This window comes from Siniperca chuatsi, linkage group LG1 (assembly GCF_020085105.1).
Source record: "Siniperca chuatsi isolate FFG_IHB_CAS linkage group LG1, ASM2008510v1, whole genome shotgun sequence".
In the NCBI taxonomy this organism is placed as follows: domain Eukaryota; kingdom Metazoa; phylum Chordata; class Actinopteri; order Centrarchiformes; family Sinipercidae; genus Siniperca; species Siniperca chuatsi.
Window position 1 is genome coordinate 21,098,964 of NC_058042.1, and position 14,189 is coordinate 21,113,152.

The window sequence follows — 14,189 nt, forward strand, 5'->3', positions numbered from 1 at the left end:
GCTCGTCATTGCTCGCCTACTAATGTTGCTGTTGATCTCTCTGTCCGTCTCTGTAGCTACCGTTTCATGGACATGTTTCCAGACACGGCTTTCGTTCGAGAAATCCAGCGGGAACTTGATGACATCATCCAACAGGGCGTCCGAAATATCACCCGTCTCATCAGAGCCACTGACCCAACCATCACTGATCCACTACAGACACAGGGCAGCAGGCGTGGTAATAGTGGAACTGCCAGCAGTAATTATTTGACCAGCAGCAAAGGTCAAAGGGGACAAAGAGGCTCAGGAGAGATGATGGACAGCTCTCTGGCTAGTCGCCTGGTGAGAGACGGGCTGTTGACTCCTGATTTGCTCCGGCAGCTGCAGAGGGAGTGGTCTAAAGATCAAAAGCAGGAATTCACCAATCAGAGCACACTCGATACAGAACCTCCCAATAATAATAATAACAACAAAGGGAAAAGGAAAAAGAAAAAAAAATGAAGAGGACAACAAGCATATGTTGGTCATTGTACATGGTCAATGCTGTTCCCATGGAGATCAATAACTGATACAAGCCTTGGGTTATATTCGGTGATTTGAAGCAGTTTAAGGCATCTATGCACAGTTTCCAGCCCTGGAGGGATCATAAAAAGCTTTTAGCTGTAGCTATAAAAATAAAAACACCAAAATGTAGTTTGAACAAAAAAGCAGTGTTTATGGTCATTTGGTCTGGACTGAGATTTACACCAGAATACTGGGTCGTTGAATGTTTTCACATGATTTGCATTACATTTTCATTGATTTGCATTACATTTTCATTGATTTTACAGCTCTAAAAGTTGTACTCACCCATTCAGTGGGAGCATAAAATATCTCACAGAATAACTAATTAGGAAACTAATTTAAAATGGTCAAGTAAGCCCCACAACAAACTACCGGTATACTGACCTCACTTAGATTTGGCTTACAAGAAATAGACCCATTGCTGAGGGTTATTGTTGACGATGTCTTGTCCTGCCTGAGCTACTGGCCCATAATTCTACCTTGCAAATGGACAAGCAACATTGTTTACCACAATGTTTCAGTGGAGAGTCACAGAACGTAGTAAAGGCTGTTTTAGAAGCATTGTGATCAGGAAACATTTTAAAATGCACTGTGTGTGTGTGACTGTTACACAGGTCTGGAATCAGTTTGCTTTCATTCTGCTCAGTATACTCAAATGTAAAAGCTCAGAACAGCATGAGTATGATACAGGGGAAATGAATTGCAGTTTCTGTAAATATTTTGAATAAACTGAATTGAGTGCAGCCCTGTTAGTGTCTATATACAGATGAGATGCCATATTTTTTCTTGTTTGTTTGTTTATTTAAGGTGATTACATTAGTCAATTAAAAATCTACTATGTTTTAACTATGTCTTGATTTCATGTTTATATTGTATTATGTAGCTCACACCAGCAAAATAATGCAAAATCCATGATGGAAAACTAACTGGCTAAACTAACTAAAATGGCAATTAGCATAATTCAATCAAAACTTTCACACATGATTTTTCAGTGGAACATAAGGCAACAAGGAGCTCCAAAGAAATTAAATCATTACAAAACAGGAAATATTAGTACATATACTATGAGGAACAATCTCAAGTCATGACAGACTGTATACCAAACACAGACGAACCACATCAGCGAGGACGGACATCAGTCACAAGTTGGAATTAAATACTTTAATCCCATAACATACTGCTTTTTTTGCGCTTTTGTTTTCCTTTAAGTAGCCTTAATGTTATTAAAATCATCTAATTCCACAGTTGTATAAATATTGTTTTTTAGCTTGTTCCAACTTTTCATTGAAGCTGTGTGATGTTCAAATGGCTGCACCATTACGTCAAATGGAAATATTCAGCATGTCTCGTGCACCATTTTATACACATTTCCCCAGAATTCAGCCTCATATATTTCACATCATTGGAAACTTTGGGATCTCCTCTAGAATGTAAAATAATGTTCTGTGGGTTTGTACAATGTTTGGCTGCACAGCATGAGTTTGTAATGACTGGCCCATAGTTGGGCTGCTGCTTGTTAAACTGTTACCTCCTTCCTTCAGTTGTTTGATTGTCTACCTCCTCGACATTCCTACCATGTACAGTTTTTACTTCTTTTGTTTTGTTTTAATTTGGCATCATTAACTTAATGATACCAATAGTCATGGGGACAAGCTAAGTCATTGACGATGCATTAAAAAAATCTAAAAATGTTAATTCCTCCATTCCATGACCTTAGCTGAGTAACTCATCAATGAATTGCTAATATTTTGGTGTGGAACTTCAGTAAAGATCAAGTGTAATTCACCAGAGACACTAAATTAAACTAAAGTGAAGACAGGGTTTGGCAGTAAGACAGAAAGATTGGAGGGAATCATGGGAGAAAGGGGTTTGGCTTGTTGTTAATCATTGAGTTAGAGCTGAGGTTGTTCTCTGCTCAGTGGACTCAGTGGAGAAGAGAGAACAAAAGAAACAGACTGTTTCTTATTATGTGTACACACTGAATGCCTCTTTCATCAACATTTCACTGGAGTTGTATCGTGCACTGACAGAGGACCTCATTAACAAACCAACTGGCAGAGTGGTGTGTGTTGTACATCAAGATGTTGGCTGTTCATCTTGTTTCCTTCTTCTTCTCCAAACTCCAGGAGGATCCCACAAAGAAGGTAAGAGCTACTCCACAGTGTTACATGATACACACAACTTTTTATCTAGTAGCAGTAATTCTCAGCATTAAAGAGACTAGTTTCAATATGTTATCTGATACAGACGAGGTATTATGAGATTGACAAAGATTGCTGTAATATATTCAAACTGAAATGAGAACACTTTTCTAATTGAGGGAATATGTAACCAAATAATATAATCTGGTAACATGTGGATTCATCTTTCCATTCATAAAAAAAAACTATTTGTTACTTTTGTTTTAGTGAAAGTTATACTGGATGAATCAGTATGCATTCTAATTATGGCCTACTTTATCTCTTCTGTCCAGTCGGTGTACAGTATGCATCATTTGGTAAATTCCCATGCGAACTGTAAACAGCTGTTGTCCTGCTTTTGTATAAAACACCAATTGGCTCACATTGGATGCTACAGCAATTACCTTAAAAGTGTATGGCCTTGCTTTATCTGACACAATTACTGTAAAACATTGTATATGCAAATAATGGCAAGTTCAACAAAATGATTTATTAGACTTTAGAAGTTTTGTTGTTTAAAAAAATTAAATGTGTACTTCTCTTGATGCTCTAAGGTAGCGCTGCATCATTCACTGTGGGACATTCTGACAGGATTTATAGTAAAAGGATTTTTAAAAAGACAAATCCTGATATTTGTATCAACCACTTGACCTTTTTTGCGTGCCCACAACTATCTTTACTAAATCCAAGAGATAAGGTAGTAGCCACTGCTGTAATCAGATGATCAAGGTGCTGTAATCATTAGTTACTGTGTCACCATTTGTCTTTTCCTGAGCAATGATTTACATCTTTCCCTGACAGCGTCACTACTGCTATGTTAGTGTGGGATAAACACACACTCTCACAGGGACAAAGCAGTGACACTCCCATAAGGAAGACTGTGCACACACACACACACACACACCCACACAAATACAGAGTGACACCCAGCCAGGTGCACGGCCAGAGGGACCTTGTCCCCTAAACATGTTACCACAGTGATGGTTTAGTATGTAGGGTGGGACTGAGCGTGGGAAGGCTTTTTGATACATTTTCTACCTCCTACTAATTTATATAGAAGATTAGCAGGTTTTCCTGCACTCATATGTATTATTTCCCAACAATTCCTTGTTTCCATCTCTCGCCTTCATGGAGTCCCATAATTAAACTGGCCTCACTTTATTAAGTTTCTGTTACCACAAAATGGCTTTTAATTCAAGTCATGTTTGACACTTACTCATAGTTTGAGTGTTTTTGATATAAGTGCTAAATATGAGTTTGGGACATGCTGCTGCAAATTGTGTGGCAGTTTAAATGTTTGCCATAAACATTCAGTATAAAATAGCATTACAGAATCTATAATCATATATATTTGATTATAGATTATTCAGTGTGGACATTATACCCAGATACAGAAAATCCAAAAATGAATGGATGAAAGTGCATGTGACCCTGTCCAAAAATGTTCTCTAACTTTATTATTTTGTCTTGTGAAGTTAAAACTGCTTTAGATGTGAATTTAAATCCAGTCAGTGGGGAATAAATCAATATGGCTCATTTATCTTTGCCTCCGTGTTTGCTCTCTGTTTTCTGTGTCTCTCCTCAAATTTTTTTTAGGTGGACAGGTTCCTGTACGCCATGCGTCTCCATGACGACCAGCTTAGAGACATCTCGGCTCGTTTCCAGGCTGACATGAAGAAGGGGCTTTCATCGGAAAGCAACGTCGCAGCAGCGTTGAAGATGCTGCCGACACATGTCCGCTCCACTCCTGATGGATCAGGTTACTCACATTAATGGTTTTCAAACTTTTTAGGCTGTTGTGTTGGTCAAAGTATTCTGAAGAAACATAAATACACATAATATGTACATAATACATACTAGGCTATACACAAACAGTACAATAGATCATATATGTTTGTCTCTCTCCACTCCTACAGAGAAAGGACAGTTTCTGGCGTTGGATCTTGGAGGCTCTAGGTTTAAGGTTCTCCAAGTTAAAGTGAGAGAGGGCATGGGGATTAGGAGGGGAGGAGTGGAGATGGAGGAGAAGATCTACCCGATACCCAAGGAGCTACTCATTGGGAGAGGAACAGAGGTATGTAGGAGAGGAGGAGAAAAAGGAAATATGGACATTGAAAAGCAGACAAACGTGGAAGTCTAGAGGGAACAGAAAAGGCATGTAGGTGCTACATGAATTTGAGGAGTTTTGGACAAGCATGCGGGCAGAAGTAGGAGGGTTTGAGGTGGGTGCAACAACAGAGAGGAGGTTAAAAAGGTAACAGATTATCAACCTTCTTCCTGACTGTCTTTCTCTCCTCTCTTCTCTCCCTGTCTGACTCTCTGTCTGTAGCTATTTGACCATGTGTCAGAGTCTCTAAAGGACTTCCTGCATGAGAAGAACATCAGTTTGGAGAAGAAACATCCTCTGGCCTTCACTTTCTCTTTCCCCTGTGAACAGTCCACCTTGGATCAGGTAATGACACTCTATATTCATCCATCTGGTTTTCATGACCTGCACCTACAGTATATGTTACTCTGTATATTTTCTTAATATTTTCTTTCTTTCTCTGCAGGGATTATTGTTAAACTGGAGTAAGAACTACCGAGCTCGTGGCCTTCAGGGTAAAAATGTGGTCCAGGCCCTCAGAGAGGCTATTGACAGAACTGGGGTAGGACACCTGTATTCACATGTATACATAAGCTACTATTACTTTACGTACAGTATATGACCTACAAACTATTTTACATTTATCAGACAGGCCCGTAAAGGTACTAAGACATGACTTTTTAATTCCAGACATGTAGCTGATGCTTTTGTCTAAAGAAACTTGCAGTAATTCTGACGAACACACTAGCTAATGAGTATTACTCTTAGCTGACATTATCCTATAAGATGGTACTAAGAATAGATTGAACTCAGAGAACCAGTCCTTTATGACATTTTGTATGCATCTACATTTTAGAAATTTGTCTGATGGTCTTAACCAGTGTGTGTGTGTGTGTGTGTGTGTGTGTGTGTGTGTGTGTTTTTTTAATGTTTTTCTAGAAGTGATGCATGTAGTTACCTCAAAACAGACAGAAATAGGAACTGTAACATAAGGTGAAACTATGGGATTGAAAAAAATGCAAAGGTTTATTACATTACAGACACTAGCAATTATCTACCACCCACACTGATCATCTTACCCACTTGTCATCTCTTAGTGCTGACAGCACTTCTTCTGAAACACTTCAATCAGTGTACAAACTGTACTCTAGTTGATGTTACTTACCTTATAGCCTGGTGTATCACTCTGTAACTCACTCTGCAGGGTATGGACGTAGAGGTGTTAGCCATGGTTAACGACACTGTAGCGACCATGATGACCTGTGGTTTTGATGACCAGTACTGTGAAATAGGACTCATCATTGGTGAGTACATTCTTATATAAAGTATATATCATCAGATTCATACAAGTTACTGCACCTGTTTGAGACAGCAGACAACTGAAGCTGCAAACTAACCCGGGATGCTGTTTTGTAGCTAATAATGTGTCTTTGACGTGTGTGTTTGTGAATGTTTCATCTTCATCTTTGTGTCAGTTTTGTCTTCCACACTTATGCGCTCTGTACATGTACTTTACACGGGGTGGACAAAAAAGGAACACCTGACAATATAATGCAATCCAACAAAACAACAGACTGCAGACTCAAAAATTACAATAAAATTGAACTGAGACCTTCCTAAACCTCATAAAAGTGAGGATTTATTTTTAGTGTAAAATTAACATAAAATGAAATAATCAATTACTGTTTGAAAAAGGTTGCTGCTCCCTCTAGTGGTTCACTGTTTTAAATTTGTGTGTGAGGAAGTGTGTGTTTTGTGTGCATGGTTTTTTACCATGTGTTTGACTTTTTTGAGTGGTGACATTTTCACAAACTAGGTTGATAGTTGCCAGTTTAAGGATAGGATTCGGGGTTCATGTTAAATTATAGTTAAATTATAGTTAGTTTTAGTTAGGATTAGGACTTCATTTTAAGGTTAGTTTAGGTTTAACCTCTTTTGATTATGACGGTGTAGTCCCTCATTAGTCCAGGAGTGTTCTATCGTAGAAAAGGTTTCAGTCGTAGTCATCTGGACACTGTTTTCAGAATCAAGACGTTTCGGCTCCCATCCGGAAGTCATTCTCAATTGTGAAAATGGTCTGAGAACTCAGAAATTTAGAGTAGCTTAAATTTCTGAGTTCTCAGACCATTTTCACAATGCATGTCTTGATTCTGAAAACAGTGTCCAGATGACTACGACTGAAACCTTTTCTCTTGTGATTATTTAATGATAGAAAATTAATGTAACCAGTGCAAGTTTCTTTTAACAGTATAAATATAAACACATGGATTTCCTGTATGTTTGTGTGTTTAGGTACTGGCACCAATGCATGCTACATGGAGGAGCTACGTCACGTTGACCTGGTGGAGGGAGACGAGGGCAGGATGTGTGTGAACACTGAGTGGGGAGCGTTTGGAGATGACGGGGCTCTGAATGATTACATCACTGAGTTTGACAGGGATGTCGACGCAGCCTCCAACAACCCTGGAAAACAAATGTGAGGAAAGCAACTTTGTCTTGTCTGTCATGATATGACATGATATAGCACAACATGTATCAACTTTAAACCTTTCTGTTTCTGTGTTCTTACAATTTCTTCGTAATTGTAGCTTTGAGAAGATGGTCAGTGGGATGTATCTGGGTGAGTTAGTGAGGCTGGTTGTATTAAAGATGGCTAAACTTGGACTGCTGTTTGATGGACACGTGTCTACTGCCCTGAGGACTAAAGGGAAGATAACCACTGCACATGTAGCAGCCATGGAGCAGTAAGTGACCTTAAGTTGTCAGTCTGTGTCACACTCCTTCTGTGTAAAAACAAGTGACACCATACACGTCTGTCTATTTCAGGTACAAAAATGGTCTGAAGAACACCAGAAACATTCTCATGGAGCTTGATTTGACCCCATCATCTGACGACTGTGTTGCTGTTCAACACGTCAGCACCATAGTGTCCTTCAGGTCCTCAAATCTGGTGGCTGCAGGACTGGCTGCCATCCTGAGTCGAATTAAGCAAAACCGGAATTTGAGGACATTAAGGATCACTGTAGGTGTGGATGGAACTGTATACAAGACGCACCCACAGTAGGTTATTATGGAAATATTCACGAAAAATCATATTTATATTATGATTATATATTATTTAGCTGCTTCAGGTCCTGGTATTATGCATGCTGGCTCACTGTCACACTGCCATGGCTTAAAAACATATTTGGAGATATAATATCTTGAATTATGATTCCATCTGGTCACGTTGTTATGAACTGTTAAAATACATTTGTAGGTATCTAAATTAAAATATAATTATGGATTCTTATTTGTTAAATCAACTTGCCTCACTGTGCCAGACTTCTACATTGGGAAATAACAGTGGTGATGTTGCAGCTGGTAGAGACTCCTTCCATTTCAGGTATCCTAAACGTCTTCATAAAGTAGTGCGCCGGTTGCTTCCTGAGTGCCATGTCAGATTTGTCCTCTCAGACAGCGGCAGCAGCAAAGGAGCTGCCTTGGTGACAGCAGTCGCCCAACGACTGGCATCACAGAGGCAACAGGTTAGGTTGCTGTGTGTGCGCTGTGTGTTTCTGTACTGTATGTAGTACAAGTCTTCAAGTGTACACATTTTATCCTCATTAATGCTATCTAATATTATACAGTATCGCTTACGTGTATTCCAGGTGGATGAGACACTGTCTCCCTTCATACTGAGCCAAGAGCAGCTCCAGTTGGTCAAGGCTAGGATGAGGGCGGGGCTGGAAGCAGGGCTGAAGAATAAAGGCCGCTCTGCAATCAAGATGCTGCCTTCCTTTGTGTACAATACACCTGATGGCACAGGTCAGAAACTAAAATGAAACAGGCAATGAACAAATTCATTGTCATAATTTCTTCCAGCTTCTACGAGAGGTAACCTTTTGTTAAGAACAGATCAAAAGTAGCACATTTTTTGTGTTTTTCCAGAGCATGGGAAATACCTTGCCTTGGATCTGGGAGGAACAAACTTCAGAGCGTTGCTGGTGAACTTTAAAAAAGGTCTGCAACAGAACACACGAGTTTACCATAAGATCTACACCATACCACTGGAGATAATGCAGGGAACTGGAGAAGAGGTAGGACATTTTGTTGGAGTGTTACTATATAAAACAGACAGAAAGATTAGCAGTAGTAGTGGGACTTAGTTTAGTGAAATATTGATGATGAGTTAATAAGTATTTTAATTACGGAGCAAATAAGCAAATTACATGCAATGTTGTCTAGAAAAGCCTGTCAGAAGTGGAAGGTCAGATTCATTTTCTTGACAAACATCAGTGAATGTCAAGAACAATTTTCATTAAAAACTTTTATTTCTCTTTTGTCTGTCTCTAGTTGTTTGATCATATAGCGCAGTGTGTTAGTGACTTCCTGGACTACATGGGGATGAAGAAAGCACATCTTCCTGCAGGCTTCACCTTCTCTTTCCCCTGCGAGCAGACAGCTATTGACACGGTAAGTGTGGACATCAGAGTGGGGACGTCTTGGGCTTGAGTTCAGTTATGTTAGTTCAGTTTGTTACAACCACTGAAAACTCTTTCTCATTGTTATATTAACCAATGATCAGTCAATGATCAAATTAATTTTGCTTTTCAGAAGATAAATATACAGTAAAATGTAGTTAACAGACACCAAAATGAGAAACATCAATTTTGTAACCTTTTTCAACCTTTGTATGTTCTGTAGGGCACATTGGTGAGCTGGACCAAAGGCTTCAAGGCCACAGACTGTGAAGGACATGATGTTGTTAGCATGCTGAGGGAGGCCATCCAAAGACGCAACGTGAGTTTTATAATTATGACCTGGGTTTTGTCATGTGAGGTGAAAAAATAATGCTGCAATCTTCTCTATTTGTACCTATTTGCTTATGTACAAGTAGGAACAATAAGCCTAATGTAAAAAATTAATGTAAATTATGATAACAAATGACTCAATATCCATTTGATGGAAGTCCAGACTCTCGTTACATTCTTATATACTGTAGCGTGCATTACATTATAGTACATTTTCTTGGATGTTGAGTCATGTACTAATTACTTGTCCTTAAGAACTCGGCTTTAACATAACCACAGTTAAAACCACACGCCTATGTGTATGTACCTATGAGGACATATCCTGCAATAATCGTACTATACAGTAGCACCTATAAATAACATGTATAAATGTATTTATGTATTGTGTTTGTGTATGCACATGTATGTTTGCACCTACAGGAGTTTGACTTGGATATAGTAGCAGTAGTCAATGACACAGTTGGGACCATGATGAGCTGTGCCTATGAAGACCCTCAGTGTGAAATTGGACTGATCGCTGGTATGTGACCGTTAGACTGTTTACATTTTTTGATGTCATTTTGGCTAGTCGTCACTAATTTAGTGTGCTCTCTGAGGCTTAGGCCTTGTATTCGAATTAAGGCTGGAATTATGTTTAGGGTTGTAGTCAGCCTTGTAGTTATGATGGTTAATTTCACAATTTGGAAAAGCACTCACCAATCAGGGTCCTCACAGATACTGTAATAATAATGCATGACTGTGTGTGGTTTGGGTGTGACTGTTCTCCACAAACTTGTTGCTAAGCACACTGGATTTTGTCTCTAAACACAAGCAGAGCATATTTTGAATGCTTTCTTTATTGTAATTATAATGTTTTATACAACACAGAAATCCATCATGTGATTCTGTTCCACAGGAACTGGCACTAATGTTTGTTACATGGAGGAACTGAAGAACATTAAGAAGACTGAACAAAAGAAAGGAAAAACGGACAGAAAAGAAGGGACGCCTGAAGGAGAGGAGGATAAGGTAGAAGAAGTCTTATAAAACGCTCACAGTGTTTACGTTGTCAGTAAGCTGTGGTGACTTCAACTTAAATGAATTTTGGATGATATCTCATTTGTTTCTGCTGCTAGCAGGGTGATGGGACTGAAGCAGAGAAAAAGGAGGGGGATGCCGTGATACAAAAGATGTGTATAAACACAGAGTGGGGAGGGCTGGGTGATGATGGCTCTCTGGATGACATCATCACACCTTATGACATTGAGGTGAACCAAAACTCAATCAACCCTGGAAAACAAAGGTTAGAAACACTCACCGTGTGTGTGTGTGTTGACCTCTTGATGCTCCCTGCTTGGTCATCAAACACACACATTATGTGTGTGTCTCAGGATTTCAACACAGTCACTTATGGTCACAGTCACTGTGTCTCTGCATGTTTGTGTATATTTTCACACCTGTACATGCTTTTCTAAAGTTTGTGTTAATCATGTGTTTGTGTGCACATGTATTGTATGTGTCTCATGCCCCAGTGATTCTGTGTGTTTTCAGATCTGTTGACCTGTTCTATAACCCGTAACTTGATCAGGTGGCTACACAGTCTTAGTGGATCTAACAAATGATATGTGTCTTTGTGAGTGTGCAGGTTTGAAAAGCTGGCCAGTGGGATGTATTTAGGAGAAGTTGTCCGTCAAGTATTGTTGGATTTAACCAGAGGAGGTTTGCTGTTCAGAGGACACGTCACTGAAGCTTTAAAAACACCTGGAATATTTGAAACCAAATACCTGTCACAAATAGAGAGGTAGGACAGACCGTGTGTGTGAGACTGCATGTGCAAATGTATACATGTCTCTTTCAGATAAATTCCAATTCCACAGAATATATATATATATATATATATATATATATATATATATATATATATATATATATATATATATATATATATATATATAATTACAGTACATGACTGTAAATGTGTGGCTGTATTTTACTGTAATGTGTGTAACTGTGTTGTCTCCCCCTAGTGACCGCCTGGCTCTACTGCAGGTCAGATCTATTCTCCAACAGCTGGGGCTCGACAGCACCTGTGATGACAGCATCATTGTCAAAGAGGTAGAAGATAGAAAATGATGAGCAGCACTAAGTCATGTTTGGTTACAAACAGCTGTTTTCAGTGCAGTTTCAGACTTTTAACCAACTTTTAGACCAGTGTGTTTTTGAAGTAAAATGCAATTTTAAGGACATAATCTACTCCAGTCAAATTTAGTGTTCTGTTATACAGTACATGACAACTGTGCAGGACAAACATAGACACTTTAAGCAATTGTCTTTGATATTTTGACATTAATGATTAGTGATTAATCTATTTTACTACTCTAGTAGTCTCCCACAGTCAGACTAGACTACATCTGTCAAGTTCAATTTTATTTACAAGACTTAGTTCTGTATTGATTAACATTCATACATACATACAGTATATATGGGACCAGCAGTCCCAATTATCACTCTGTTCCAATTAATTTTCCTCGTTAAGCCATGCTAGTGAGCCAGCCTTCAGGGTCCTGGAACTGGCACACCTAAATGCAATGCAGCCATCATTAATGTTTTAGTTACACCTGTGCTTTTCTTGCCTGTCAATAATATCTGCCATTATAAAAGCCTATTAGCAAACTACATGGAGCATTTAGATGATAATGTGACTCTATGCCACTCAAAATGTTTGAAACCTTGTCAACAACAGCTAAAAATAGGCATTTAGATGTAAAATACCATAATTCTGCAACCCTCTGGCCTATTTCTTGTCTTAAATTTGACTCAAATGCCAGAGAGAGGTTAAGAGTACAATGCCCAGAAAATCATGTTCTCTGTTGCAACCTTTTTTCTACTGGTTGAGGAGTGATATGATATTGTTTGGCTCAGCAAACTGTGGCACCAACAGTCTGTTAAGTGTTGCAATGACGATAATGGTTTTCATTGTTATGCAGGTATGTGGAGCTGTGTCACGTCGTGCAGCTCAGCTGTGTGGGGCAGGAATGGCAGCCCTGGTCGATAAGATCAGAGAGAACCGAGGACTGGACCATCTAAACATCACTGTAGGGGTAGATGGGGCACTCTACAAACTACATCCACAGTGAGTTATTTTTATTTGTTGTAGTTGTGGTGTGAAACTATTGCAAAACTACTTTAAAAGGTTTCAGTTCAATTAAATGTTTTGTTGGTGATTGGATTCAAGGGCGACCTTTACCCTCTGTTTTGCTTCTTCAAATTACTTTATAAAACTAAACAGTTTTTTTATTCTTCTGCTGCTGTTTCTAGTTTCTCTAAAGTCCTCCAAGAGACTGCCAGAGTTTTGGCTCCTCAGTGTAATGTGACCTTCCTGCCATCAGAGGAGGGCAGCGGGAAGGGTGCCGCCCTCATCACAGCTGTGGCCAGACAGAAGCAGGAGATGTAACTTCACATGGCTGAAAAAGCCATGCTTGTCAAGCTGCTTCTCTGCTTAGAGAAAACTTTTCTTATTGTCCCTTAAAAAGCCCTTAATTTATGTTGGTTCTGTATAAGAGATGGGCTACACACTTTCTAAATTTCAGTACAAATGTATGACTGGCATAGCAAAAAGATTATATTTAATGTCATATTTGGTACTTGGGGGCTTTAAACCAAAACCTTTATAATCAGTTCCTGAGTCAGCCGTGGGAAAAGTGTCACACCCACAGCTGCATGTTCACATGCCAGTGTTAGCCATGCACTGATTAGACTCTCTGCCTTTGATACCAGGGAAAAAGAACAAACACATCAAAAATCACACCCTGCAAACTGCTCAAGGTTAGCACTGTATGTGAGACCAAACAAAAATGATAAATAAAGCTTATTTTCATTAATGTGTCTGCTAATTCTACTGTGTTTGAAGTCTTTCTTTTGAAGTTTTACACTGCAGTAATTTGTATCAGTAATTTGATTAATAAGTTCCTCAGTTCTTTGATCAGATGATTCCTACACAACAATTTCATAAATATTTTTTTTGTATATTTAATATAAATCTATTTAGAAAATATAGTGTATGTTGTATAAAGGAGAGCAAGGGCGTAAGTTTGCATATGGACGGCAGGGACATGTCTCTACCAATATTTGAGCGAACTCGTTTGCATTATCTTCGAGTGAAGTCATATAAGATAATTCCGATGTGCTTAGCTGTTGTTTCAGAACAATTGACAGTGCTGAGAGAGAGAGAGGGAGTTGCAAGCTGCAAACAGCTGTTTCTACGTGCCTCCCCCTGCTGATTTTGATAGTGAATTAAATTTAAAAAATATTATGCTAGTACTATGTTCTTATTGGAGTTCTCTGATTAATAATAATTGATGTTGTGTCCCTACCAATGCACAGACCAAACCTACGCCATTCAAGGAGAGACAAAGATAAGGTGTGTGTGTGTTAGTCAGCAGTATCTCAGTATTGATGAAGGACAGGAGGAGGATTGGAATGCTGCTGACCACATTTCCCAACAATATAAACAACCAGCGCTCTGTTCTGGCATTCTGGACTGACTTTCTGTCCTTGTGATCGCCTGTCTGTCTCTCTGCTCTCTGTCTGTCAATCTGTCTGTACATC

The 14,189-nt window shown here is 39.0% G+C and overlaps 2 protein-coding genes and 1 long non-coding RNA gene across 5 annotated transcripts in view; 2 read left to right on the top strand and 1 right to left on the bottom strand.

Moving 5' to 3' along the window:
- The window catches only part of supv3l1 (SUV3-like helicase), a 10,198-nt gene extending 8,809 nt beyond the window's left edge, over positions 1-1,389 (top strand). For both annotated transcript variants that reach the window (XM_044195889.1, XM_044195898.1), the window contains exon 16: positions 57-1,389. In XM_044195889.1, the coding sequence (XP_044051824.1) occupies positions 57-480 (424 nt within the window). In that variant the 3' untranslated portion in view covers positions 481-1,389. The remainder of the gene's footprint in view (positions 1-56) is intronic.
- Positions 1-4,308, bottom strand: part of LOC122876092 — a 16,785-nt gene extending 12,477 nt beyond the window's left edge. The window contains exon 1 of the long non-coding RNA XR_006378007.1: positions 3,610-4,308. This is a non-coding gene — a long non-coding RNA (uncharacterized LOC122876092). The remainder of the gene's footprint in view (positions 1-3,609) is intronic.
- On the top strand, positions 2,449-13,474 carry hkdc1 (hexokinase domain containing 1). Of its 2 annotated transcripts, none has more exons than XM_044195851.1 (21): positions 2,449-2,687; positions 4,320-4,482; positions 4,640-4,797; positions 5,053-5,175; positions 5,276-5,371; positions 6,014-6,113; positions 7,102-7,285; positions 7,398-7,553; positions 7,636-7,869; positions 8,195-8,336; positions 8,460-8,616; positions 8,740-8,888; positions 9,145-9,264; positions 9,496-9,591; positions 10,023-10,122; positions 10,498-10,610; positions 10,721-10,884; positions 11,227-11,382; positions 11,609-11,696; positions 12,569-12,714; positions 12,900-13,474. In XM_044195851.1, exons 1-21 carry the CDS (start codon positions 2,625-2,627, stop codon positions 13,033-13,035), a joined length of 2,844 nt encoding a protein of 947 aa, XP_044051786.1. In that variant the 5' UTR covers positions 2,449-2,624; the 3' UTR covers positions 13,036-13,474. The 2 variants fall into 2 exon arrangements, with proteins under 2 accessions (XP_044051786.1, XP_044051777.1); XM_044195842.1 differs by having other exon boundaries at positions 2,450-2,687; positions 10,718-10,884.
- The last annotated feature ends 715 nt before the right edge of the window (positions 13,475-14,189 follow it).

What these genes read in the sequence shown, in the direction of transcription:
- hkdc1 (XM_044195842.1), top strand. Translation starts at nt 2,625, where the DNA reads ATGTTGGCTGTTCATCTTGTTTCCTTCTTCTTCTCCAAACTCCAGGAG. An exon ending in AGGCTATTGACAGAACTGGG is followed by an intron (nt 5,372 to 6,013) that starts GTAGGACACCTG and finishes CTCACTCTGCAG; the next exon opens with GGTATGGACGTAGAGGTGTT. An exon ending in TACCTGTCACAAATAGAGAG is followed by an intron (nt 11,383 to 11,608) that starts GTAGGACAGACC and finishes GTCTCCCCCTAG; the next exon opens with TGACCGCCTGGCTCTACTGC.